At 47.7% G+C, this 26,481-nt stretch overlaps 1 protein-coding gene and 1 long non-coding RNA gene across 3 annotated transcripts; one reads left to right on the plus strand and one right to left on the minus strand.

Moving 5' to 3' along the window:
* MOB3A (MOB kinase activator 3A) lies at window positions 1–12,083 on the plus strand. 2 transcript variants are annotated; one of them, XM_082206761.1, is made up of 4 exons: window positions 1–364; window positions 3,986–4,533; window positions 6,669–6,871; window positions 9,545–12,083. In XM_082206761.1, the coding sequence occupies exons 2-4, from the start codon at window positions 4,119–4,121 to the stop codon at window positions 9,572–9,574; spliced, it is 648 nt and encodes a 215-aa protein (XP_082062887.1). In that variant the 5' UTR covers window positions 1–364; window positions 3,986–4,118; the 3' UTR covers window positions 9,575–12,083. The 2 variants fall into 2 exon arrangements, with proteins under 2 accessions (XP_082062887.1, XP_082062886.1); XM_082206760.1 differs by lacking the exon at window positions 1–364 and adding an exon at window positions 388–510.
* Window positions 404–26,245, minus strand: LOC309523114. Its single transcript, XR_014215263.1, has 2 exons — window positions 26,106–26,245; window positions 404–524 (listed from the first exon to the last, which is right to left on the minus strand). It is a non-coding gene; the product is annotated as an uncharacterized lncRNA (long non-coding RNA).
* Window positions 26,246–26,481: the final 236 nt, after the last annotated feature.

A 26,481-nucleotide genomic window follows, 5' to 3' on the forward strand; every position in this document is an offset into this window, starting at 1 on the left:
ACAAAACATGAAAAATTTCACCCCAGAACCATTTCCACCGACCCCTGAGAGTGTCAGTTCCAACCACTTTGGAAAGCCCAGATCAGTTGAACGGGGGGGGGGGCTTTCTCCTGGCTCCCCTCCAAAAAACGTCATTTTCGTATAAATAATGTCGCCCTTGGGTTTTTTAAAAAGAAGAAGAAAAGGGGGAAAAAACCCTCTTGCACGAGCGTCGTTTTCCCTAAAAGGAAGTGAGTTCAGCAGGCGTTACTCATCAGGGTTCTGAATCTTCCTCAAGCAGAGAGGTTTCCCGTGTTTTGGGTCAGGATCCGAGCGAGCGACTTGCAATCCAAGCTCCGTAGGGTGACCTCAGGATCCTGTTCCGGTGCGTTTACTTAAAATATCCACCTTTTTCTGTCTCCCCCCCCCTCCCTTCTTCTTATAATTCAAAAAAGCAGGCAGCGACGAGGAGACCCATCGCCAATTCCGCCTGGAGGCTGTGCATTTTGTTCCGGTCGGAAAGTGGTGCCGGTAAGAACATGAACCTGGGTTTAATAAATAATAATAATAATAATAATGTTATTTATAAATAACAAAACAAATATTCCTTGAAATGCGGGAATCGTGGCTGAGTACCTTTCGATGGGATATGTATGGGTAAAATAAAGAGGGTTTTTTTGATCCGTTGCTTCCTGGCTGCCTCTCAACTTCCTCGTGTTGTGGGGATTAAATTGAGATCTTGGGGGGGGGGCTGTGAATACAATAAATAAATATTGATTTATTGATTTGTTTCTGGGATCTTTTATAAAAGGCGGTATATAAACAGAACTATTGTTGTTGTTAATACTCCTCAGAGTAGACCCGTTGAAATAAATGGATCTGTGTATTATTTCACAAAATTTGTATACCACATAAGAACCTCTAAGAAGTTTAATGACAATAGGAAATGTTTGAATTGTCATTTTTTTAAGGGGGGGCAGTTAAAAGCAGTTATGTGGAAATATTCAAAGGATGGTGGAAATAAACACATGTAACTTCTACTTGGCTAAACAAAAATGTTTTAAGCAGGGACAAAAGTTAGACTTTCCCCCTTTTTGTAAAGACTTTATATTTCATTTTATAGTGTATGGAGGATCAAAGTTGGTCTGGTCCATGTGGATTCCAAAAGCAGACTTACATGAATATTGTGCAACAAAAAATAAAACGCTGTCCTCCAGTAAAATGACTTGAGAAGGACTGTGAAAAACATTGTTTTCTAGGTCCCTGACTTTTTAAAAATAAAAATATGCATTTCATTGAGTCATAGAATCATAGAATTGTGGAGTTGCAAGGGAACCCCAGGGGTCATCCAGCCCAACCCCCTGCAAGGCAGGGATCTCAGCTAAAGCATCCATGGCAGATGTCCACCCAACCTCTGCTTAGAAACCTTCCCCTGTTGAACAGCTCTTATTGTCAGAAAGTTTCTACCATGTTTAGTCGGAGTCTCCATTCTATAACTTGAAGCCATGGGTTCGAGTCCTACCCTCCGGAGCAGGAGAAAACTAGCTTGTTCCACCTTCCTTGTCACAGCCTTTGAGATACTTGAAGGTGGCTCTCATATCTGCTCTCAGTCTCCTCTTTTCCAGCCTAAACATGCCCAGCAACTTCAACCGTTCCTCATCAGGCCTGGATCCCAGACCTGTAAAATTTATTCCAGCTTTTTTATTACAAGCACAGTGTATACTGTCTCCTTCTGTCTGCCTTCTAAAAAGTTTGATGCTAAAGCTTTGCCAAAGAGGAAGAGGTTTCCCTGTATTTAAGAATCTGAACCTCCCCACACAGGGGCAGTCTACCCCTGAATTAGCAACTGCTGCAGATATGCAGATGACACAACCTTGATGGCAGAAAGTGAGGAGGAATTAAAGAACCTTTTAATGAGGGTGAAAGAGGAGAGCGCAAAATATGGTTTGAAGCTCAACATCAAAAAAACTAGGATCATGGCCACTGGTCCCATCACCTCCTGGCAAATGGAAGGGGAAGAAATGGAGGCAGTGAGAGGTTTTACTTTCTTGGGCTCCATGATCATTGCAGATGGTGACAGCAGCCACGAAATTAAAAGACGCCTGCTTCTTGGGAGAAAGGCGATGGCAAACCTAGACAGCATCTTAAAAAGCAGAGACATCACCTTGCCGACAAAGGTCCGTATAGTAAAAGCTCTGGTTTTCCCAGTAGTGATGTATGGAAGTGAGAGCTGGACCATAAAGCAGGCTGATCGCCGAAGAATTGAAGCTTTTGAATTATGGTGCTGGAGGAGACTCTTGAGAGTCCCATGGACTGCAAGAAGATCAAACCTCTCCATTCTGAAGGGAATCAGCCCTGAGTGCTCACTGGAAGGACAGATCCTGAAGCTGAGGCTCCAAGACTTTGGCCACCTCATGAGAAGAGAAGACTCCCTGGAAAAGACCCTGATGTGGGGAAAGATGGAGGGCGCAAGGAGAAGGGGACGACGGAGGACGAGATGGTGGGACAGTGTTCTCGAAGCTACCAGCATGAGTTTGACCCAACTGCGGGAGGCAGTGGAAGACAGGAGTGCCTGGCGTGCTCTGGTCCAGGGGGTCACGAAGAGGCGGACATGACTAAACGGCTGAACAAGGACAAGCGGACAGGGAAAGGCTGGTGCATTTGTGGTGGGCTTCCCTGCAGGCCTCTTGCTGACCCTTGTCAGAAACAGGATCCTGGGTTCAATGGGCCTCTGGGTCTGAGTCAGGCAAGGAGAGTTTGGGGGGCAGCGTAAGAGGGGGCAGATGCCTGACTTGGAGGAAGTGGATTGAGAAAAAGGCCTCCTCTCTCCCTCTTCTAACATTGGATCTTGCAGACATCCAAGGAAGCTGATCGTGGGAAGATTCCAGGCAGACTTTTCCCAATAAACTGCGGAACTCCCTCCCACAGGGTTTAAAAGAGGAATGGGGAAATTCATGGAGGAAGAGTGGGCTGTCGATGGCAACTAGCAACCAGCTTATTCCAAGCAGACCCCCCCTTTTTTTTTTTACAGGAAAAACCCCTCTCTCCAGGGTGGTCCAAAAAATTCTATATGCTTTACTTGAGATTCCTGCATTGCATGGGGGGTTGGACTAGATGACCCTCGGGTCCCTTCCGACTCTACGATTCCGAAGCTTTGAAGCAATATCTTCTAGTTGGTGCTTTTGTGTTGTTTTGAGAGACAGCTTCTCTCTCGCTCTCTCTTTCTGCACTTCCTGCTTTCTTCACCAAAACTGACATGTGTCTGCACACAGGATGTGGCTTTTCAGCGAAGCTCGAACTCGGTTCTTCATAAATGGGGCTTGCACCGCTGCAGGAGGACGTTCGGATCCTGCCCTCCCTCTCCCCGCCCTCGGCTTCCTCTCTCAACTTCCCTTCATGGGACATCTCTCTTCTTTAGAGACACCCCAGTGGCCTTGATTCCTGTCCTTAAAGAACCATTTCTCTCTCACACACACACACACACATTGCATGTTTTTAACAGTGAACAAGGAGGCAGTTAATTCAGTAGGAGGTGCCTTCATTCCCCCCCTTTATATTTTATTAAATTTCCAGAAATTTCACACATGCATTCCAATACATATTAATTTTTTCTTCCCACTCCACTTTCCGTGGTGTTTTTTTTTTTTTAATCTCCCCTTTGCTGTACCCTATTTTCTCTCTCTTATAACATTAGAGATCCCAGCCCCCAGGGAGATTAGACTGGCCTTGACCAGAGCCAGGGCCTTTTCGGCCGTGGCCCCGGCCTGGTGGAACGCTCTCTCGCAAGAGACCAGGGCCCTGTGGGATTTGACATCTTTCCACCGGGTCTTTGGTTGGGGTTCAGTTTGATTCTTTTCTTTTTGTATAAGAATAAGCATTAAAGAGGCTATCGCAAGGCACATATCGCAGCTAAGGAATCCCTGACCGGTGCCCCACCCCAAAAAACCCCTCTGTTTTAAAAAGAAAAAGCATTATATAAAAACCATGTCTATCCATTCTGCTGCAGGTTGAAGAGCCTTTATACGACCGGCGGAACTCCTTGGCACTTTAAAACCCGTTCGTTCGAAAAACTCCTCTGTTGCAGTGGCAAATCTCTCGGCTATCAGTAACTTTTGGGGGGCAGCCGAGTCAAGCAGGAGATGTCTAACCCTCTGCGGCAAGTTTTCAACAAGGACCGCACGTTCCGCCCCAAGAAGAAATTCGAACCCGGAACGCAGCGCTTCGAGCTGCACAAAATGGCGCAGGCGTCTCTCAACGCCGGGCTGGACTTGAAGGTGGCCGTGCAGCTGCCGCCGGGCGAGGAGCTGAACGACTGGGTGGCCGTCCACGTGGTGGACTTCTTCAACCGCATCAACCTCATCTATGGGACCATCGCCGACTCCTGCACGGAGCAGAGCTGCCCCGTGATGTCCGGGGGTCCGAAATACGAGTACCGGTGGCAGGACGAGAAGTCCCGCAAGCCCACTGCCCTCTCCGCCCCGCAGTACATGGACCTGTTGATGGACTGGATTGAAGTGCAGATCAACAATGAGGACCTTTTCCCCACCAACGTCGGTGAGTCCGTTTCCGGTATTTGCCGCGGGGGGTGAGGGTGGGGCAACCGGACGTCAGCCAGCAGCGTGGTGCAGCTGCGCAAAAAGGCGCATGGGATTCTAGGCTGCATTAATCCAGAATGCGGCAGCTAGACTGGTGACTGGGAGTGGCCGCTGAGACCGCATAACACCGGTCCTGAAAGACCTGCATTGGCTCCCAGTACGTTTCCAAGCACAATTCAAAGTGTTGGTGTTGACCTTGAAAGCCCTAAATGGCCCAGTATACCTGAAGGAGCGTCTCCAACCCCATCGTTCAGCCCGGACACCAAGGTCCAGCGCCAAGGGCCTTCTGGCGGTTCCCACCCTGCAAGAAGTGAGGTTACAGAGAACCAGGCAGAGGACCTTCTCGGTGGTGGCGCCCGCCCTGTGGAACGCCCTCCCACCGGATGTCCAAGAGAACAACAACTACCAGGCTTTTAGAAGACATCTGAAGGCAGCCCTGTTTAGGGAAGCTTTTAATGTTTAACAGACTAGTGCACTTTAATACTTTGTTGGATGCCGCCCAGAGTGGCTGGGGAAACCCAGCCAGATGGGCGGGGTATAAATAATAAATATATTATTATTGTTATTATTATTATAACAACCTTGCATTCCCAAGTCACGGGAAGGTGGTGGTTCAGTTTTTGCCCTTTGCCAGACAGATTCTCTGTCGTGGGGTGCTTTGGACCCAGAGGAAGTGTGGGGGGAACCAGCTGGGGAACCCCCACGGGAAGAAGGCTCAGAGCCCGTGGAGGGGTGGTGGAATGGCAATGAGTGGTCAGAGGGAGAAGAGGAAGAGGACTGGGAGGTGGAGGTGTCGGAGGCTGAAGAGGTAACAGGGTTTAGTGAGCGGGGAGAGTCTGTGGCAGAGAGCAGTCCAGAATTGGAGGCAGGAGCTGAAGCAGGAGAGGAGGGAGGCCAAGAGGCAGAGATGAGTCCGCTTGGTGAAGAGTCACGGGGGTCTCCCCCTCCTGTTGCAACCAGCTCCCCTCCCTGCTAGTCTCCCAGAACCAGGAGAGGCATGAAAAGGGCGGAGGAGAGGTTGGTTTTGCGCAGGCGCAGTCTCTGATTGCTTTGGGGAAACCCATGAGGGGAGGAGACCTAGGCAGCTGTCATGGACTGGCTGGATGCAGAAAGGTGGTGGGAGGAACCTGCTGGGGGAAACCCCAAGGGAAGTCCGGAATCAGAGGTGGAAACTGAAGCAGGAAAGGAGGGAGGCAGAGATGAGTCCAGCTGGGGAAGAGTCATGGAGGTCTCCCCCTCCCGCTGTGTCAAGCTCCCCTCTCCGCTGGTCTCCCAGAACCAGGAGAGGCATGAAAAGGGCGGAGGAGAGGTTGGTTACACACAGGAGCAGTCTCCGATTGTTTGGAGAAAGCCCTGGGGAGGAGGGGGTTGAGACAGCTGTGGGAAGGCAGGGACTTCCAGTCTTGGCAACTGATCCATTGGAGAAACCAGCCAAGTCTCAGGGCAGAGTCTGTATACAAGGTCCAGTCCAGTCCTAAGGTCAGGTGTATCTCAGTTCACGTAGTTGGACCATCCGGGGGTCAAGAAAGCCGTGAGTCTCAAGAAGCAGCAAGGTCTGGTCAGGAAGGACAAATGTTTGTTTCCAGCAACTCACTGAGGCTGGAAGCCCTGCTTAAGAAACTGGAGTCAGCTGGTTCACATCAGGAGCAAGAAGGCTGATCAGTAGGGGGCTGGATGGACCCAACAGTCTGACTTGATAGGAAGCAAGCTTGCTACTTAAATCAGCTGTATACCGTATTTTTCGCTCTATAAGACGCACCAGACCACAAGACACACCTAGTTTTTGGAGGAGGAAAACAAGGGAAAAAATATTCTGAATCTCACTCCATAAGATGCAAACACATTTCCCCTTACTTTTTAAGAGGGAAAAAGTGAGTCTTATAGAGCAAAAAATGCGGTATTTGGAACGAGGAGGACTAGAAACTTTTTTATTAGAGGGAAGGCCATAGCTCAGCCGTAGATGTCCAAAAGGCTCCTGGAGGGCTGCTGCCGGCCAGTGTGGACAGTATTGACCTTAGACAGGGGCAGTGTGTGTGTGTTGGGCATCTCCGCTGCCCGTCGTGACCTGGGCATCATGTGCGTTTCTCGCACCAGGTACCCCGTTCCAGAAGAACTTCCTCAAGTCCGTCAAGAAGATCCTCTCGCGGCTCTTCCGAGTCTTCGTCCACGTCTACATCCACCACTTTGACCGCATCGCCCAGATGGGCTCCGAAGCCCACGTCAACACCTGCTACAAGCACTTTTACTATTTTGTGACGGAGTTTGGCCTCATTGACACCAAGGAGCTGGAGCCACTGGTGAGTGCCCCGCCGGGCTGAGCCCCTTGCCCTGGGACCAGGCTGCCTCTGGGGAAGAGGCTTGCCAATCTCTTCTTAATACAGTGGGCGCTCAAGTTGCGTACGTGATCCGTGGAGGAGGCACGTTCGCAACCCGCAGTGTTCACAACCCGCAGCGCCTCGCCTGCGCACGCACGGGTTGCAGTTTGGCACTTCTGTGCATGCACAACGTGCCATTTAGCACTTCGCATGCGCGAGCCCTGAAACCCAGAAGTAACCCGTTCTGGTACCTCCGTGTTTTGGTGCATCCGTAACCCGAAAACGCGCAACCTGAGGCATCTGTAACCCGAGGTATTACTGTATTTACCGTATTTTTCGCCCTATAAGACGCACTTTTCCCCCTCCAAAAATGAAGGGGAAATGTGTGTGCATCTTATGGGGCGAATGCAGGCTTTCGCTGAAGCCTGGAGAGTGAGGGGGGTCGGTGCGCACTGACCCCTCTCACTCTCCAGGCTTCAGGAAGCTATCCGCTAGCCGTGGGAGACCCAGCTCTCCCAGGGCTAGCGGAGAGCTTGCCTGCACCCAGAAGCTTGGGGCGCGTTGAGCTCCGCACGCCCCAAGCTTCGGGCTTAGTGCAGCGCACCTGGGGGGGAAAGATTTTTCCCCCCCTTTTATTTCCCCCCCAAAAAACTAGGTGCATCCTATGGGCCGGTGCGTCCTATGGGGCGAAAAATACGGTATATGTACAAAACCTGGGCGCGGGTGGCGCTGTGGGTTAAACCACAGAGCCTAGGACTTGCCGATCAGAAGGTTGGCGGTTCAAAGCCCCGTGATGCCATTTAGCACTTCGCATGCGCGAGCCCTGAAACCCAGAAGTAACCCGTTCTGGTACCTCCGTGTTTTGGTGCGTCCGTAACCCGAAAACGCGCAACCTGAGGCATCTGTAACCCGAGGTATTACTGTATTTACCGTATTTTTCGCCCTATAAGACGCACTTTTCCCCCTCCAAAAATGAAGGGGAAATGTGTGTGCATCTTATGGGGCGAATGCAGGCTTTCGCTGAAGCCTGGAGAGTGAGGGGGGTCGGTGCGCACTGACCCCTCTCACTCTCCAGGCTTCAGGAAGCTATCCGCTAGCCGTGGGAGACCCAGCTCTCCCAGGGCTAGCGGAGAGCTTGCCTGCACCCAGAAGCTTGGGGCGCGTTGAGCTCCGCACGCCCCAAGCTTCGGGCTTAGTGCAGCGCACCTGGGGGGGAAAGATTTTTCCCCCCCTTTTATTTCCCCCCCAAAAAACTAGGTGCATCCTATGGGCCGGTGCGTCCTATGGGGCGAAAAATACGGTATATGTACAAAACCTGGGCGCGGGTGGCGCTGTGGGTTAAACCACAGAGCCTAGGACTTGCCGATCAGAAGGTTGGCGGTTCAAAGCCCCGTGATGGGGTGAGCTCCCGTTGCTCAGTCCCTGCTCCTGCCCACCTAGCAGTTCGGAAGCACGTCAAAGTGCAAGTAGATAAATAGGTACCGCTCTGGCGGGAAGGTAAACAGCGTTTCCATGCACTGCTCTGGTTCGCCAGAAGCGGCTTAGTCATGCTGGCCACATGACCTGGAAGCTGAACGCTGGCTCCCTCGGCCAGTAAAGCGAGATGAGCGCCACAACCCCAGAGTCGGCCACGACTGGACCTATTGGTCGGGGTCCCTTTACCTTTACCTTTATGTACAAAACCCGCAAGGCGATGGCATAAAATACAGCCCTCCTGCGTTCTCAGGGGTTGAGCTGGATGATCTTTGGTGTTCCCTTCCAGCGCCACAGTTCTATGAGCCTGTGGCTTTCAGTGATATTTATATACCGCTTGATGTGCAGAATCACTTAGCCGCTTGCGCTGAGGTCATTTTGGGGGAAAAGAGGAAGAGCAAGGCTAAGCCTCATTTGGAAATTGTCATTAGTAATATTGGAAACAGAAATTCAGCCCCGTCGAGCGAGGAGGGACCACGAGGGTCACGTAGCCCAACCCCCTGCCACGCAGGAATCTTTTTGCTCAACGTGAGACTCGAACCCACAGCCCTGAGATTAAAAGCCTCATGCTCTACTGACTGAGCTACCCCACGTATTATTATTATGACCATCAACATTTTTATAGCATTCATATACTGCCTGGTGTGTGCAAAATTCCAAAGTCATTCCCATAAGACATAATAAGATGATTTGAAAAAGGAAATGGCAACGCCAAGTAATATTTGGAAATCATTTTTATTATTACCATCATCTTCATTATTACTGATACTGTTATTATTATTATATTTATATGCTGTTAACCTACCTTGCCTAAAAGACCTTGCTGCTTTTTAAAAAAAAAATAGTGGTGCCCTGAACCTTATTTTACCTTTTTGCTGTGCAATGTTAATAATAATAATAATAATAATAATAATAATAATAATAATAATAATAATAATAAAAAATTTATTTATACCCCACCCTCCCCAGCCAAGGCCAGGCTCAGGGCGGCTAACAAGCAATAATAAAAACAAGTTGAATGAATACAACTTAAAAAACCAGATTAAAATACAACATTGAAACATTGAAACATTAAAATGCAGCCAAGCTGATATAGACATAGATAGATATTCCTTCTTTCTCACAGTTTCGAACGGCAGAAAAGCACTCAGTTCTTTCCCCCTTCCCTCTTTTATTTGACAGAAGGAAATGACCTCGAGGATTTGCCACTGACGCCCTGCAGGGAGCGATTCCCCGGCCAGATACGAGCCTCTCCTGGGACTGCGGAACTCTCCTCCACTAGGGAGGGCAAGCGGAATCTGGAGCCCCTTCCTTCCCTCTTTAAAGAAAATAATATATTGTTTTATAAAACAAAGCCAAAGAAGGGGGAGGGGGAGAGAGAGAGAGTTATCCTATGACGACTACTAAAAACTGTTTTATACAATGATTTTCCTTGTTAGAGAGAGTGCGTGTATGTTGCGTGTGTGCCTGTATGTATTATAATCAGGGATAGAATCATAGAACCCGAGAATCCTGAGGGTCATCTAGTCCAACCCTCTGCAATGCAAGACTCTTTTTGCCCAATGTGGGATTCGAACCCACAACATGAGTCTCATGTTGTCCCTATCTTTTAAAAAAGGGGGGGAGAAGACCCAGGTAACTACTGACTGGTGAGCTTGGCATCGATACCAGGAAAGGTCCTAGAATCTTTCAACTTGTTTTTATTATTGCTGGTAAGCCGCTCTGAGCCCGGCCTTGGCTGGGGAGGGCGGGATATAAATAAAAATTATTATTATTATTATTATTATTAGAACAGGTAATTCAAGAGGTGGTTTCTGTGAGCATTTAGAAAAAGGAGTCTAGAGTTCAGATCAGGGGAAGGCATAGCGCTGCACTATTCTGCCTTGGTCAGACCACATCTGGAGTCCTGTGTCCAGTTCTGGAAGGATGTGGACAAGCTGGAACATGTGCAGAGGAGGGCGACCAGAATCATCAAGGGTCTGGAAAGGAAGCCTGATGAGGAACGGTTGAAGGAGCTGGGGACGTTTAGCCTAGGAGAGAGAATGAGAGGAGACATGAGAGCCATCTTCAAATATCTCAAGGGCTGTCACATGGAAGAGGGAGCAAACTTGTTTTCTCCTGCTCTGGAGGGCAGGACTCGAACCCATGACTTCAAAATGTTCAGGGATGCAGGAGAGGATATATTGTTTGATTATAGCCTTGTGTTAACAAGTTGACAATTTTAGCAGAGTAACATTCCCATTTTTCAACTCACAGTGGATGCGTTTGCTCAGGCTCGCTAAAGCCTCTATAATACAGTGGTACCTCAGGTTACATATGCTTCAGGTTACATACGCTTCAGGTTACAGACTCCACTAACTCAGAAATAGTGCTTCAGGTTAAGAACTTTGCTTCAGGATGAGAACGGAAATCGTGCTCTGGCGGCGCGGTGGCAGCAGGAGGCCCCATTAGCTAAGGTGGTGCTTCAGGTTAAGAACAGTTTCAGGTTAAGAATGGACCTCCGGAACGAATTAAGTACTTAACCCAAGGTACCACTGTAACTGTTCTGGTATTTCCCCCTTATTCCCTCATAAAAGATAAGACAGGACACAGTCTTCTATAAAAGTAGAAAAAGAGTTTACTCACTCACATTCTGTTCACAATCGGATCCCAGAAGGCAGACTTAGCTTAGAAAAGTTACATACACCTGGAAACTATCTCCTAAGGAGACAGTCCCTCTGTCCTCTCTTGGCTGGAGGCCAAGAGAGCATCTTTGGCTAAGCAGATGTTGCTTCTTTGATGCATGTAGTCACAGAGAGAGAGATGGCTGCCCTGCCCTGTGCTTTTGTCATTACCTGCACAGGTGAGGCCACACCCACCTCAAGTCACATGCAGAGGAAGTCTGTCCCAGCCCAAAAGGAAACAGGACGTTTACCTGCTGGCTGGACAAACATTCCTCCCCAGGTGTAAACATGTTCACTCTAGGAATGTTGTACTTGACTGCTCTTGTGTTTCACATCCCACAAGAAGAAGGTTGTGGCCTCTCCTTCCTTGGAGGTTTTTAAGCAGAGGTTGGACGGCCATCTGCCATGGATGCTTGAACTGAGATCCTTGCATTGCAGGGGGTTGGGCTGGATGACCCTCAGGGGTCCCTTCTGATTCTAGGATTCTGTGTTGAACTTCAGGCCACGGCCCTCACAGACGCCACTTGACCTGAGTGTTTCTTCCTGGCTGGCCCTTCCTTTCCCTTGCCCAGGCGGGGGGTGGAGAGGAGCACCCATTTGAGTGTGTGCAAAAACTGGCCCACCCATGGGATCCCCTCCCACTTTGACCAGCGGAACTGGCACTGCCACAGGTGCTGCCCAATAATTGTAAGAAATCACTCCCGAGCGCACGCTTTGGAACTCCCTGCCACTTGATATTGGGCATGTGCCTCCGCCCTACCTGTTCCAGCTCCTGCTAAAAAAATTCTTGCTTCAGAAGACGATGTGAGTTTTAATCAGTTTTTAGGACTCTCTCGGACTTGTGATTTGGGGGGGTAGGGTTGAAAGGAGTCTCTGCCTGCCATTAAACCTCTGTGGGGTTTTTTGTAAGTGTTTTGGGGACTGGATCCTATGGGGAAGTATTTCGCTTGGGCGAAATCTGCCTGTACTTTTACGTGTAGAACTCTGTTCAAACCACTAGCTGGAAATACATGTATTTTTTAAAGAAAATAATAATAATAAACTTTTCTAGCACTGCCTCCGTTTGATAATCTACTCTCCCACCGTAAAGTGTTGTGATTTTGAAGGGATCCTGGTGGGATTTTATTATTATTTTTTAGCAATTTCGGGACACAACAAGTCCTGTCCCAAGACTTCTGAAGCATGTCCTCTTGGATTGGCTGGGTTGGCAAGGGAACCTCGGATGTGGCCCTCAGAACCCCCGGTCTGGCCCTCAGAACACTTCTCAGACCACACTCCCTTTCCCCCCATAAATTAAAACACATCAAACATTAAAAACCTTCCCCATATGTTTAATACAAATATCTTCATATGCCCGTTTAACATATTTATTGCAAGCCATTTCTTGTGTTTTAACAAATTTTATGTACATTCCTCAAATACATTTTTGCCTGCGTGACCATACACGATCTAATGCAAAAGTTTTTGTCCGTGTTGTGAAATCGCTTCAGAGGAAGCAATTCATAAATTAATAATAACATGACTATGTGATCTGTATGCATACATTACCCTAAATCAGGGGTTAGCAAACTTTTTCAGCAGGGGGCCGGTCGCCACTGCCCCTCAGAACTTGTGGAGGGTTAGACTAGATTTTGAAGGGGGAAAATGAACAAATTCCTATGCCCCACAAATTACCCAGATATACATTTTAAATAAAAGGACACATTCTACTCATGTAAAAACACGCTGATTCCCGGACCGTCCGGGGGTCGGATTGAGAAGGCGATTGGGCCAGATCCAGCCCCTGGGCCTTAGGTTGCCTACCCATGCCCTAAATACCTGTTTTTATGGACACAACCTTTCGTGGGAGAGATGCTCCGCAAAATTCAGAGAAGTGGGAACGCCCAAAGAACGGTTCTGGCAGCTGTGAATCAAGCCCCTTCTGCACAGAGTATTACTCTGCTTTGAAAAGTCTGGGGTTCCTCCCCAAAGCATCCTGGGGAACTGTAGTTTGTTGCGGGCGCTGAGAGTTGTTGTTGTTGTTTGTTGTTGTTTAGTCGCTTAGTCATGTCCGACTCTTCGAGACCCCCTGGACCAGAGCACACCAGGCACTCCTGTCTTCCACTGCCTCCCGCAGTTTGGTCAAACTCATGCTGGTAGCTTCGAGAACACTGTCCCACCATCTCATCCTCTGTCGTCCCCTTCTCCTTGTGCCCTCCATCTTCAGTCTTTTCCAGGGAGTCTTCTCTTCTCCTGAGGTGGCCAAAGTATTGGAGTCTCGGCTTCAGGATCTGTCCTTCCAGTGAGCACTCAGGGCTGATTTCCTTCAGAATGGAGAGGTTTGTTCTTCTTGCAGTCCATGGGACTCTCAAGAGTCTCCTCCAGCACCAGAATTCAAAAGCATCCATTCTTCGGCGATCAGCCTTCTTTATGGTCCAGCTCTCACTTCCATACATCACTACTGGGGAAACCACAGCTTTAACTATACAGACCTTTGTCAGCAAGGTGATGTCTCTGCTTTTTAAGATGCTGTCCAGGTTTGTCATTGCTTTTCTCCCAAGAAGCAGGCGTCTTTTAATTTCGTGACTGCTGTCACCATCTGCAGTGGTCATGGAGCCCAAGAAAGTAAAATCTCTCACTGCCTCCATTTCTTCCCCTTCTGTTTGCCAGGAGGTGATGGGACCAATGGCCGTGATCTTAGTTTTTTGATGTTGAGAGTTGTTAGGAGACCTCTATTCCCCTTCTCGGAACTTCGCTTCCTGGTTTAACAGCTAATACTTCTTCCCAGGGAACTCTGGAGATTGCAGTTCCCTGAGGGGAGCAAGGAGAAGGGAGGGAATTTATTGACACCTCTCAGCGCCCTGAACTACAGATTCTTTGTGGAGGAAGACACAAGTACGGTGTGGAACTGCCATGAAATGCACTAGGAGCCAACGTTGTGCTTCCATTCCTGATTGAAACTGGATTCTTGACTGCCATGGGATTTGACTGTTGACAGCCACATGCTCTTAACTTTCTCTGAAATATCTTTCCTCCTCCTCTCCCTTGCCCTCCCGTCGTCCTCGTATGCCTTCCCGGACTGAGGGATATTCCAGAGGGGAGTTCCCAGAAGCCTATCAAAATGTGCCAACAAACTTGGATGCTGAAAATCTCTCGATTTCCGTGTGTGCTGGCAAGAAGGGACTTTGGGGTGGTAGGAAAGTCCCTTAAAAAAAAAGAGAGATCAACTGCAAGGACCATTTCCTGGATTGTGAATGTGCTTGTTTAAATATACTTCTAATAGAATTATGGGGTGGTGGTTGCTTTTTTGGAGGGGACTGAGTTTTGCTGTTTCTCAAAGCAGATGCAATGAATCTGTGTCCCTCGCTCACCTTTCTGCAGACAGGTGAGAGATGTGAGCCTGTGATAAGAATTTTAAGGTCTTAGATATATAATAAATGTGCCAACCAAGCACATACATGGATCAACACCGGAGGACCGACCTGGAACCATTTTTGATTCCCAAACTGTCCCAAACTGACCAAATGTTTTCTCAGAGGAAAATGGAAAAGGTCAGAGGAAAATGGAAAAGCCTCCCCATCGTCTTCTCATTCACAAATTCTGTCTTAAGGGCATGCCTGTCTGTGTTTGAATAGGGTGAGCCTGTGACCTGGCTCAGGAACTAAGGATTTATCATTACAAAAGACTGGCCAGGCTCCCCAGGGCATCCAATCAAGTGACCATTAACAGGTAACCTGCCAGACAGGAGATAAACAATGCACTCAGATTTCTGTTGTAGACCGCCCTTTCTGTGATGTTGGTATGATGTATCTGGGGGGCGGTCTTAGGTTACATCCCTTCTGTGATGTATGTATGATGTATGGAGGGCTGGTCTGGAGCTCCAGGGCAGGGAATTTAAAATGTCTATATAAGGGCAGGCACACCTTTGTTCTGGGTACCTCCTCCCTCCTGCGTGTGGTGAGTGAGGACCCTGTTGCAACAGATCAATAAAGACCAGGCTTCCTAGCTGCTTTGCTTCTCAATATTCTCTGGTTGGCCTCTGTTATTTTCTCCTACCAATAGGGAACCTATGTAAGGACTCTGTATGGGCTCTTGGATACCCCATAAGGGAAAAAAGGGCAAATTTTTGTTTACAACAAGCCTGTCTTGCAAAGGAAGAGCCTGCTGGGTCCGTTGTTGTTGAAATTTAAATAATATTCTTTTTTTAAAATATTTTATTAATTTTTCATTAATGACATTCCAGTTAATAAAATATCAACTTCATATCCGAAGAAAAAAGAAAGAAATTAGAAGCCAATTATACATTCTGAATTAATTAATTTAATGGGACTTCCCATGTTCTGGCTGGTCCGGATAAAGTCTTTTATTTTGGTTCCTGTGTTTTCTCTGTTGTTTATTCTCAATATCATAGTTCCGATTTTAATCCCTTCTTATCCTCACAGTCCCTGGTATGGGACTTTTCCATCGTGCTTAACGAATCCATATTATGTTGGCATGCAAGAGGAAATTTTATTCTTCTTGTTGTTATTCTTCAATTGTTTTTCGGCACAGTCCCCCAAACTGGGGACCCCCACAGTCATATCTAACATTCTCAGCTGTCTTCCAGATTTCTCTCATTTAATGAAATTTAAAGTTTGTTTAATGAAGTTTCGGGGTCTTTTAGCGAACTGGTATTTCCAAGTCCAAAAGTCTCCCGTAGAAGCAATGCAATGGTTCCTCTACAATCCAAGCGTTGCTCCCTCTGGGCCCTAGAGAGAGCTTGCACCAATCAGAGATTCACCATCACTTTGTTATCAATCCATATACGACGTATGTTGTTGTTTAGTCGCTTAGTCGTGTCCGACTCTTTGTGACCCCCTGGACCAGAGCAGGCCAGGCACTCCTGTCTTCCACTGCCTCCTGCAGTTTGGTCAAACTCATGCTGGTAGCTTCAAGAACACTGTCCAGCCATCTCGTCCTCTGTCGTCCCCTTCTCCTTGTGCCCTCCATCTTTCCCAACACCAGGGTCTTTTCCAGGGAGTCTTCTCTTCTCCTGAGGTGGCCAAAGTCTTGCAGCCTCAGCTTCAGGATCTGTCCTTCCAGTGAGCACTCAGGGCTGATTTCCTTCAGAATGGAGAGGTCTGATCTTCTTGCAGTCCATGGGACTCCCCAGAGTCTCCTCCAGCACCAGAATTCAAAAGCATCAATGCTTTGGCAATCAGCCTTCTTTATGGTCCAGCTCTCACTTCCATACATCACTACTGGGAAAACCATAGCTTGAACTATACGTATAGGGAAATTTAAATAATATTCTGTTCCCACAGTGGCTACTCTTTGGAACTCAGGGATGTCCAGTGCAGCTGAATGTGGGGCGATTTGGGACCTATCCAAAAATTACCCTTTTCGGTTAGACTGCGGAACTCATTGCCACAGGGGGCAGCTTGGATGGTTTGAAAAAATGACTGGATGGATTTAGGGGGGGGGGGTAAATAGCCACTGATGGCTACTAGCTGTAAGGCTACATGGTCGGGGCAGTTGCTGGCATCTGTCTGTCTTGAGAAACAATGGAGTGTACCTCAGGGGGTGCAGAATCACAGCTCCCACTTTGGCTGCAGAAATGAATCCCTCTCTCTGGGTGCTCTGTCTCCCCCTCAATTCATTTACGGCTGTTCTTTATACTTAACGTTACAATATATGAGATAAAAGCCACCTAGCAAATGAAAAACCTCAAGAATCAGGAAGGTAGGAAAGCCGCTCTGTGACATCACAGCAGCTCAACCAACGAGGAGAGGCCTGCTTGGTGTCTAGCCAATCACAATGCAAAATTTCTAGCCTCCCAGAGTACTCATGTTTCACCTCAAGAGGGTGCTGTTTTCTAATCCTCAAACGAAGATGAAACTGGCTAAGAGATTTAAGGAGGAATCCTGAATTAAAAATAAAAACACACTTTTTGCTGCCTTTTTGAAAATGCAGGTGTGAAGATTGCATGACTTGCAAGGGGAAGATTTTGTCCTGCTCGTTGCAGTGAAAGAACAAAAGCAAAGATCAAGACCATAATTCAGAGGTTTTCTTTCTTTCTTGTAGGATGCAGCGTCAGGAAAAGGGAATAAGAACCTGTTTATGTAGGCAAAGCTTTCAAAACACACTTTCCTTCTGCTGCCTTTGAGAAAACACCTTCGCAGAAACCCACGTGAGATTTGAAACACCAGGGAAATCCATTTGCAAACCCTTCCAGTGTCCCTATTTTCCAGGGACAGGCCTGGGTTTACAGAATCTGTCCCGGTTTCTGATTTGATCCCAAAATGTCCTGCTTTTCCTTAGGACGTCCCTATTTTCATCGGAGAAATGTTGGAGGGTGTGGAGTTATGCGACCCCCGAGACAAGGAGATAAATAACTAGACAACCTTTAGAAGACACCTGAAGGCAGACCTGGATAGGGAAGTTTTAAGATGTTTAATATTTTGTTATGTTGGAAGTGAAATAAAAAAATAAAGGTCATATATATATATATATATATATATATATATATATATATATATATTGTTCATAAATGTACCAAGCAAGCACATACATATATGTGTGGACCACATGTCTGGAGCAGCACAGGAGGACTGCCCTGAAACCCTTTTCACTCCCAAACTGACCAAATGTTTTCTCTGCAAGGTCAAAGGAAAATGGAAAAGCCTCCCCATTGTCTTTTCCTTCACACATCCTGTCTTAAGGGTATGTCTGTGTATGAATAGGGTGTGAGCCTGTGACCTGGCCCAGGAACTAAGTATCTATCATTACAAAAGACTGGCCAGGCTCCCCAGGGTATCCAATCAAGTGAGCATTAACAGTTAACCTGCCAGACAGGAGGTAAACAACGCACTCAGATTTCTGTTGTAGACCGCCCTTTCTGTGATGTAGGTATGATGTATCTGGGGGTGGTCTTGGACTCCAGGGCGGGCAATTTAAAATGTCTATATAAGGGTGGGCACACCTTTGTTCTGGGTTCCTCCTCCTTACCTGCGTGTGAGGGGAGCACCCTGTTGCAACAGTTCAATAAAGTCCAGGCTTACTAGCTGCTTTGCTTCTCAATATTCTCTGGTTGGCCTCTGTTATTTTCTCCTACCGATAGGGAACCTATGTAAGGACTCTATATGGGCTCTTGGATACCCCATGAGGAAAGAAGGGCAGATTTTGTTTATTACAGAAGCCTCCCAAAGTGGCTGGGGGAACCCAGTCAGATCAGCAGGGTAATTATTGTTGTTGTTGTTGTTGAATAGGACGTCCCTATTTTCATAGGGAGAAATGTTGGAAGGTATGCATTTGTCCCGGTCACGCCAAGTGACTAGGCTGGCAGGGAGAAAGGAGCCCCGAATCCATGGGCAGTATCCGGCTTCCTCATCCGCACATGAGCGCGCACAGCCTGTCCAGCAATGAAGTTCGAACTCTGTGTAGTCACTGGATTCTTTGAGGGTGGGGGTGCGGGGGGGGAGTGAACAGCTGGGGAGGGAAGGGTGGTGCCAACTTGAACAAAATAATGGGAGGGAGCCAAGTACTGTAACCCCTGCGCTGCATAATCGATTGCATGGCACCGTGCACTCACACCATTTGAATGGCAATGCCCGTCAACTTGGGGGCGGGGGGTTATGTCCTCCTCAAGACCCCTTGTCCCCTAGGAGTTGGCTCATATGACGGTGAATACCCCCTCCTGCCACCCCCTCCAAAAAAACCTCTTACACCGATGCAGCAATTAAGACTTGACAGCTAATCAATCAATCAATCAATCAGTCAATTTGTATTGGCAGAAAGAGAAAACAGGCACATGTTGGTCGAAAGCTAAGATTGCCATCTGTTTGCAAAACAATACGTGTGTCGATGTGTGTATATCTCAGTTCTGTCCTGGGTTCAACTCTCGGCCTTCCCAAAGAATGTTCCTATTTTTGACAGCCGTGTGCTATTTTGGGGGGAGAGGGGCTGCTGGACGCAGGCCCCAGAGTCTTGTTACGGGACTATCCGAGTGGCTGACCCCTTGGTGTGGGTTACCTTGACCTGGGTGACAGGAGAGAAGCCCCCCCCCTTTCCCCATCTCTATGTGGGGCTTATTCCCATGTAAGGGCTCTGACCCGGGTTACTGGCACCGTTTCATGTGAACTCTGCGCCGTGTTTCGCCCTGGGACCGGGCTTCCTAGAACCAGGGGGGCAGGCCTCCCTTCTCGGAAGAAACAGGAGCCTTGCATGTGCGGTTTGTTGTCGTTGGCCGGACCAGTCGCTTGGCACTCGGACGGAGGCCTTGCAGGCAGCTTGTTATGTCTGGTGGCTCCGCTCTTGAGATGAAGGAGACGGTGGTCAAATGCAGGGATTCAGATTCAGACTGCATTTAAGAGCAGATCTAGCTGACTTGCAGGACACGGGTGGCGCTGTGGGTTAAACCACAGAGCCTAGGATTTGCCAATCAGAAGGTCAGTGGTTCAAATCCCTGCGACGGGGTGAGCTCCCGTTGCTCGGTCCCTGCTCCTGCCAACCTAGCAGTTCGAAAGCACGTCAAAGTGCAAGTAGATAAATAGTTACCACTCCGGTGGGAAGGTAAACGGCGTTTCCGTGCGCTGCTCTGGTTCGCCAGAAGTGGCTTAGTCATGCTGGCCACATGACCCGGAAGCTGTACGCCGGCTCCCTTGGCCAGTAAAGCGAGATGAGCGCCGCAACCCCAGAGTCAGATACAACTGGACCTAATGGTCAGGGGTCCCTTTACCTATTTAGCTGACTTGCACATTCCCACTCTGAGGATTGGGGTGTATGGGGTCTTACAGGAGGGTGTAATAAATGAAAATCTGCCCTTATTCCCTTATGGGGGACACAAGAGCCCTTATAGAGTCCTTTGCAGGTTCTCCATCGGTAGGAGAAAATAACAGAGGCCAACCAGAGAATATTGAGAAGCAAAGCAGCTCGTAAGCCTGATATTTATTGAGCTGTTGCAACAGGGTCTTCACTCCCCACACGCAGGAGGGAGGAGGAACCGAGAACCAAGGTGTGCCCGCCCTTATATAGACATTTTAATTGCCCGCCCTGGAGTCCAAGACCACCCCCAGATACATCATACCTACATCACAGAAAGGGCGGTCTACAACAGAAATCTGAGTGCGTTGTTTACCTCCTGTCTGGCAGGTTACCTGTTAATGCTCACTTGATTGGATACCCTGGGGAGCCTGGCCAGTCTTTTGTAATGACAAATACTTAGTTCCTGGGCCAGGTCACAGGCTCACCCTATTCATACACAGACATACCCTTCAGACAGGATTTGTGAAGGAAAAGACAACGGGGAGGCTTTTCCATTTTCCTTGACCTTGCAGAGAAATCATTTGGTCAGTTTGGGAGTCAAAATGGTTTTGGGGCTGTTTTCCTGGGCTGCTTCAGACATGTGGTTTATATATTTATGTGTTTGCTTGGTACATTTATGAACATTTATTATATATATAAGACCTTATTTTTTCCCCCAAGGGGGAGCACCCTTGAGGGGAACACATGGTGCTCTTTGGAATCAAAGAATCACAATTCCACATATTTTGAATCCCTTGTTTTAGCTGGGCTTTCCAGTGTTTCTGAGTACTCCCAATTGTGCCCATTTTCCAGGTTTACAGAACCCCAGATTTACAGAAGCTGTTCTGATTTGATCCCTGAATGTCCTGCTTTTCCTTAGGACGTCCCTGTTTTCACCCAAGAAATGTTGGAGGGTATGTCCATTCCTCCTTTGTTGAGATTTCTGGTGTTTTCCATTTTTGTGAGTACAAAAACCATTTTAGCAACTTTTTAAGAGACCTCTTTTTCAATCTCTATAAGAACGCAATGCAGCCAAATTTCAAACGGGTTTTGACTTATGAGCAACGGGGGGGGGGGGACAGAAGAGATTGCAATGTAGGTTTTAGGTAAATAGATAAGGTTAAAGGATTGGACAGGCCGCAGGGAGGAGAAAGACCATCACGGATGTAACGATGGGAAGTAGCCAAGAAAAATAAATAGATTTTGGTGAAAATTGTATGTTATGTGATCTTAATGTCAATACCAACTAAAATAATAAACGTATTTTCAGAAAGACTCTATACAATGCTTTGAGAGAGAAATGTATGGGACAGGGTTATAAGGAGAGAGCTGGGGTGAGGTCTGGCTACAAGGCTGCTATTTACTCGCTGAGGAGACATGGAATCAAAGAACGGTAGAGTTGGAGGGGGACCCCAGGGGTCATCTAGTCCAACCCGCTGCAAGGCAGGAATCAAGATGGGAGCTGTCCCAGGTGGGAACTGGGAAGACGTGGATCTCTGTTTGTGAATTGAAGATTACGATAGAAGGTTGATAAAATATACAAACCACGTCATAGTGGTGGTGCCCTTGGCGCCCAGTGTGGGAGACGTGGTCACACTGCCCTGATCCCACCTCTCTTCTAGGAAACCCTGGAACACGGAAGGGAAGTTCTCCCTCTGCCAACATCATGACCCAGACAGCGGCAGATCACCTGTGTTGCAAAACAGCAGACTTCACAATGCCGTTGTCCGAATCGCGTTTGCCTGCCAGTTCTCCTGTGCTGTTCTTATTACATCAGGCCCTTCTTCGGACCCATGAGGACTAGGAACCTAGGAGGACCATACTACTGTGGCCGGGTACTTGCTCTGCACACAGAAGGTGCCAGGTTCAACCCCTAATCATCTCTAGGGAGCCCTGGGGGTGTCCCCTGTCTGGAAACCCACTGCCAGTTGGCGCTTCCCAAACTTCGGACTCCAGCTGTTGTTGGACTACAACTCCCACCATCCCTAGCTAGCAGGACCAGTGCTCAGGGATGATGGGAATTGTAGTCCATAAGCAGCTGGAGATATAAGTTTGGAAAACCCCAGTGCAGATATTTTCTGAGCTGGCTGGGCCATCTGACTCCCTTTAACACTGTTTTTCTTGCTCCTGTTTAAACCAGACTTCTAATCAGAAACATGAGGACTGGATCCTTGAGTTTATTTTGAAGGAAAGGAAACATAGCTCAGCTACAGGACACCTGCTCTATAAGCAGAAGGTTGCAAGTTCAATGTCTGGCGTCTCCATGAAGGCCAGGAAAGACTCCTTGCCTAAATGGTTCCTCTTCATCCTGGAGAAGAGTGACTAGTGGGGTGCCACAGGGTTCTGTCTTGGGCCGGGTCTTATTCAACATCTTTATCAACGACTTGGATGATGGACTCAAGGGCATCCTGATCAAATTTGCAGATGACACCAAACTGGGAGGGGTGGCTAACACCCCAGAGGACAGGATCACACTTCAAAACGACCTTGACAGATTAGAGAACTGGGCAAAAACAAACAAGATGAATTTTAACAGGGAGAAATGTAAAGTATTGCACTTGGGCAAAAAAAATGAGTCTTGGTTGACCACAAACTTGACATGAGCCAACAGTGTGACGCGGCAGCTAAAAAAGCCAATGCAATTCTGGGCTGCATCAATAGGAGTATAGCATCTAGATCAAGGGACGTAATAGTGCCACTGTCTTCTGCTCTGGTCAGACCTCACCTGGAGTACTGTGTCCAGTTCTGGGCACCACAGTTCAAGAAGGACACTGACAACCTGGAACATGTCCAGAGGAGGGCAACCAAAATGGTCAAAGGCCTGGAAACGATGCCTTATGAGGAACGGCTAAGGGAGCTGGGCATGTTTAGCCTGGAGAAGAGGAGGTTCAGGGGTGATATGATAGCCATGTTCAAATATATAAAAGGATGTCACATAGAGGAGGGAGAAAGGTTGTTTTCTGCTGCTCCAGAGAAGCGGACACGGAGCAATGGATCCAAACTACAAGAAAGAAGATTCCACCTAAACATTAGGAAGAACTTCCTGACAGTAAGAGCTGTTTGACAGTGGAATTTGCTGCCAAGGAGTGTGGTGGAGTCTCCTCCTTTGGAGGTCTTTAAGCAGAGGCTTGACAACCATATGTCAGGAGTGCTCTGGTGGTGTTTCCTGCTTGGCAGGGGGTTGGACTCGATGGCCCTTGTGGTCTCTTCCAACTCTAGGATTCTATGAAATAATGATAATAATAATGTCGTTATTTGTACCCTGTCCATCTGACTGGCTTGGCCCAGCTACTCTGGGAGGCTTCCAGTACATTCAAAAACATAAAACAGGAAGCTCAATCAGTAGAGCATGGAACTCAGGGACACGGGTTTGAGCCCCACAAGTTTCCTGCATGGCGGGGGTTGGACTAGATGACCCTCGGGGTCCCTTCCAATCTTATAATTCTATTTTTCCATGTACAGGGCCGCCTTCAGATGTCTTCTAAGTGTCAGGTAGGTAGTTACCGTATTTTTCACTCTATAAGACGCACCAGACCACAAGACGCACCTAGTTTTTGGAGGAGGAAAACAAGAAAAAAAAATTCTGAATCCCAGAAGCCAGAATAGCAAGAGGGATCGTGGCGCAGTGAAAGCAGCAATCCCTCTTGCTGTTCTGGCTTCTGGGATAGTTGCGCAGCCTGCATTCGCTCCATAAGACGCACACACATTTCCCCTTACTTTTTAGGAGGGAAAAGGTGAGTCTTATAGAGCAAAAAATACGGTATCTCCTTGACTTCTGACGGGAGGACGTTCTACAGGGCGGTTGCCACCACTGAGAAGGCCCTCTGCCTGATTCTCTTTAACCTCGGTTCTTGCAGTGAGGGGACTGCCAGAAGACCCTCAGAGGAGGACCTCAGTGTCTGGGCTGAACGATGGGGGTGGAAAGGCTCCTTCAGGCATACTGGGCCAAGGCTGTTTAGGGTTTTAAAGGTCAGTACCAACACTTTAAGGGACACAGGTGGCGTTGTGGGTTAAACCACTGAGCCTAGGACTTGCCGATCAGAAGGTCAGCCGTTCGAATCCCTGCAACGGGGTGACCTCCCGTTGCTCAGTCCCTGCTCCTGCCAACCTAGCAGTTTGAAAGCACGTCAAAGTGCAAGTAGATAAATAGGTACCGCTCTGGCGGGAACGTAAATGGCATTTCCGTGCGCTGCTCTGGTTTGCCAGAAGCGGCTTAGTCATGCTGGCCACATGACCCAGAAGCTGTATGCGCCAGTAATGAGCGCCGCAATCCCAGAGTCGTTCACAACTGGACCTAATGGTCAGGGGTCCCTTTACCTTCACCTTTACCAACACTTTGAATTGTTCTTGGAAACATACTGGGAGCCAACGTAGGTCTTTCAGAACCGGTGTTATATGGTCCTGGAGGCCACTCCCAGTCACCAGTCTAGCTGCTGCATCCTGGGTTAGTTGTAGTTTCTGAGTCATCTTCAAAGGCAGCCCTACAGAGAGTGCATTGCAGAAGTCCAAGCGGCAGATAACCAGAGCATAGGCCACTCTGGCGAGACAGGGCACAAGCAGCCAGGGTCTCAGATGGATCTGGTAGGCAGCTTCCTTGCACGCAGAATTGACCTGCGCCTCCATGGACAGCGGTGAGCCCCAAATGAACCCTGGAGAGCTGTTGCCAGCCAGTGAGAATAATACAGAGCCAGCAAGACCCGTGGCCTGGCTTGCTGGCAGGTTGCTTCCTCCTTAAGCCAGCTCTTTGGACCCCATGAGGACTAGCACGATAGTCATCACATGGACAGCCCAGTGTTCCGACTCGGGATAAGACAGCTTCATGTGCAGGAGAGTCTCTAGCGATGCGCAAGAGCAGTTTAGGAGGAGACGACCCGTGATACGAGCATAGGGGCGGTGTTAGAAGCCCTCCTGTTTTTACCTGCGATGTGCTGCCATGGAGATGACTCGCCCTGTCTCCCTTTTGCCTCCCTTGTCGATGTGTTCTGTGCAACATCCTTGTCTACTGTCCAAACCCCGGCCATGTCCGACAGCTGTCTCTCGGTCACCGGACACTAGGAACAGCGTGTGGCCGGTCAGGATTTGGCCGGAGGCTGAGCTGGGGGGGGGAGAGGGAGGCCAGGGAGTGCAGAAGTCCCCATTTCGCAACCCTTTCCCGGTTCTTAGAATTGTAGGGTTGGGAGGGACCTCTGAGGGCCATCAAGTCCAACCCTGTGCAAGACCTGACAAGAAAAAATAAAGTATTTATTTATGTACGCGACAACGGCGGCAAGAGTCTTAATAGCACAAGGATGGAAGAACGAGGAAATCCTGACAAAAGAACAGTGGCAAGAGAAACTGATGGACTATGCAGAATTGGCGAAATTGACGTACAAACTGCGAGACAAGGACAACTGTGGCTTTAAAGAAGAATGGGAACTTTTTGCAAACTGCTTAAAAAAAACAGCAAAATGAATTGGACTCCTTGGCAGGTTTTGAATAAACATACACACATTTATTGATTGTTAACATAATAGACAGATAATTTAAGGATCTTTACAATTTTACAATATGCAGAGAATAACATGTGTTGAAAAAACCAGAGAGAGAGTTGCTGAGGGAAGTCTTGGGGCGGGGAGGGAGGGGGGTTTCTTCTGGGGAGGGGGGAGGGAAAAATGGGGGGGGGGAATGTTTTGATAATTTGTTATGTTTAAATTCTTAATAAAAAATATGTTTTTTTTAAAAAAAGTCCAATGCTGTGCACTTCAGGAATCCCAACTGAACCATCCCTGATAGGTGGCGATTAGGTTTATAACTTTTTTACAACCTCACGTTCCTGTAGTTTAGCTAGATGAACTTTTGCCTAAAAGCAAACTCTTTTGCAAAAAACAAACAAAGTCACCCCGAAAACAATAAATCAAATTTTGTCTATGTAACTGTATAACATATTACGTCATATGCATTATGGCGCAGGAAAAAATGAGATTGCAAACTTTCCAGTGCTTGTACATCACACATCTCTTCTTATTGCTTAGAATAAATCGAGGTTGCAGTTGGTCTTGGTTTCTGCTGCAAGCACCAAAAAGTTCCCACATCACTTTGGTTGCGCGTTCTGCTCATGGATCCCCAAAATAATTTAAAGGGGGGAAATTGGATGTCCATTTCCAAAATATAAGATAAAAAAAAAATTACCGGTAAATAAAACCTACATACAGCAACAGTGGCAAATGGCTTTAGATACCTATTAGGTCCATAAATTAACTTATAGCATATATTCAACACAAAAAAACAGCAACAATTTGTTGTTGACAAAGGACAGCTGGACATAGAAAGGGCCCCATTACCTTCAGTAGCTTAGGGCCTTATCAAACCTAAATCCAGCCCTGCTCCTTCTTCCAGGTGTTAAGAGAGATTCTCCAACGCTTTTGAAAGTTCTCCTACGGCTGTAAAAGTTCTAAACAGTTCCATCAAGTTTTCAAAAATACTGATAACTTTATGAGTAGTAATGTGACATATGTGGTGATTCCAATTTTTCATTTCAGGGTGACCTTGTTTCACAGTCCCTGTTTTTGAGTGTTTCTAAGCAAAAGTTTATCCCCTGAGGATACAGGAAATCATTTTTGGGGAGAAAAGTAAAAAAGTTCTAACCCTAATCCCTACTCGTTCAATGTGGTTGTTTTCTAGTTTTGTTTCTCTTTAATTTTTCTCCTGCTATTAGGT

Source organism: Podarcis vaucheri, assembly GCF_965113315.1.
Source record: "Podarcis vaucheri genome assembly, chromosome: 18".
Taxonomy (NCBI): Eukaryota; Metazoa; Chordata; class Lepidosauria; order Squamata; family Lacertidae; genus Podarcis; species Podarcis vaucheri.

Bases quoted from the DNA above. Each gene is read 5' to 3' on its own strand.
- MOB3A (XM_082206761.1), top strand. From the start codon at position 4,119: ATGTCTAACCCTCTGCGGCAAGTTTTCAACAAGGACCGCACGTTCCGC. The intron at 4,534-6,668 runs GTGAGTCCGTTT...TTCTCGCACCAG, and splicing joins CCTTTTCCCCACCAACGTCG to GTACCCCGTTCCAGAAGAAC. The intron at 6,872-9,544 runs GTGAGTGCCCCG...TTTATTTGACAG, and splicing joins CCAAGGAGCTGGAGCCACTG to AAGGAAATGACCTCGAGGAT.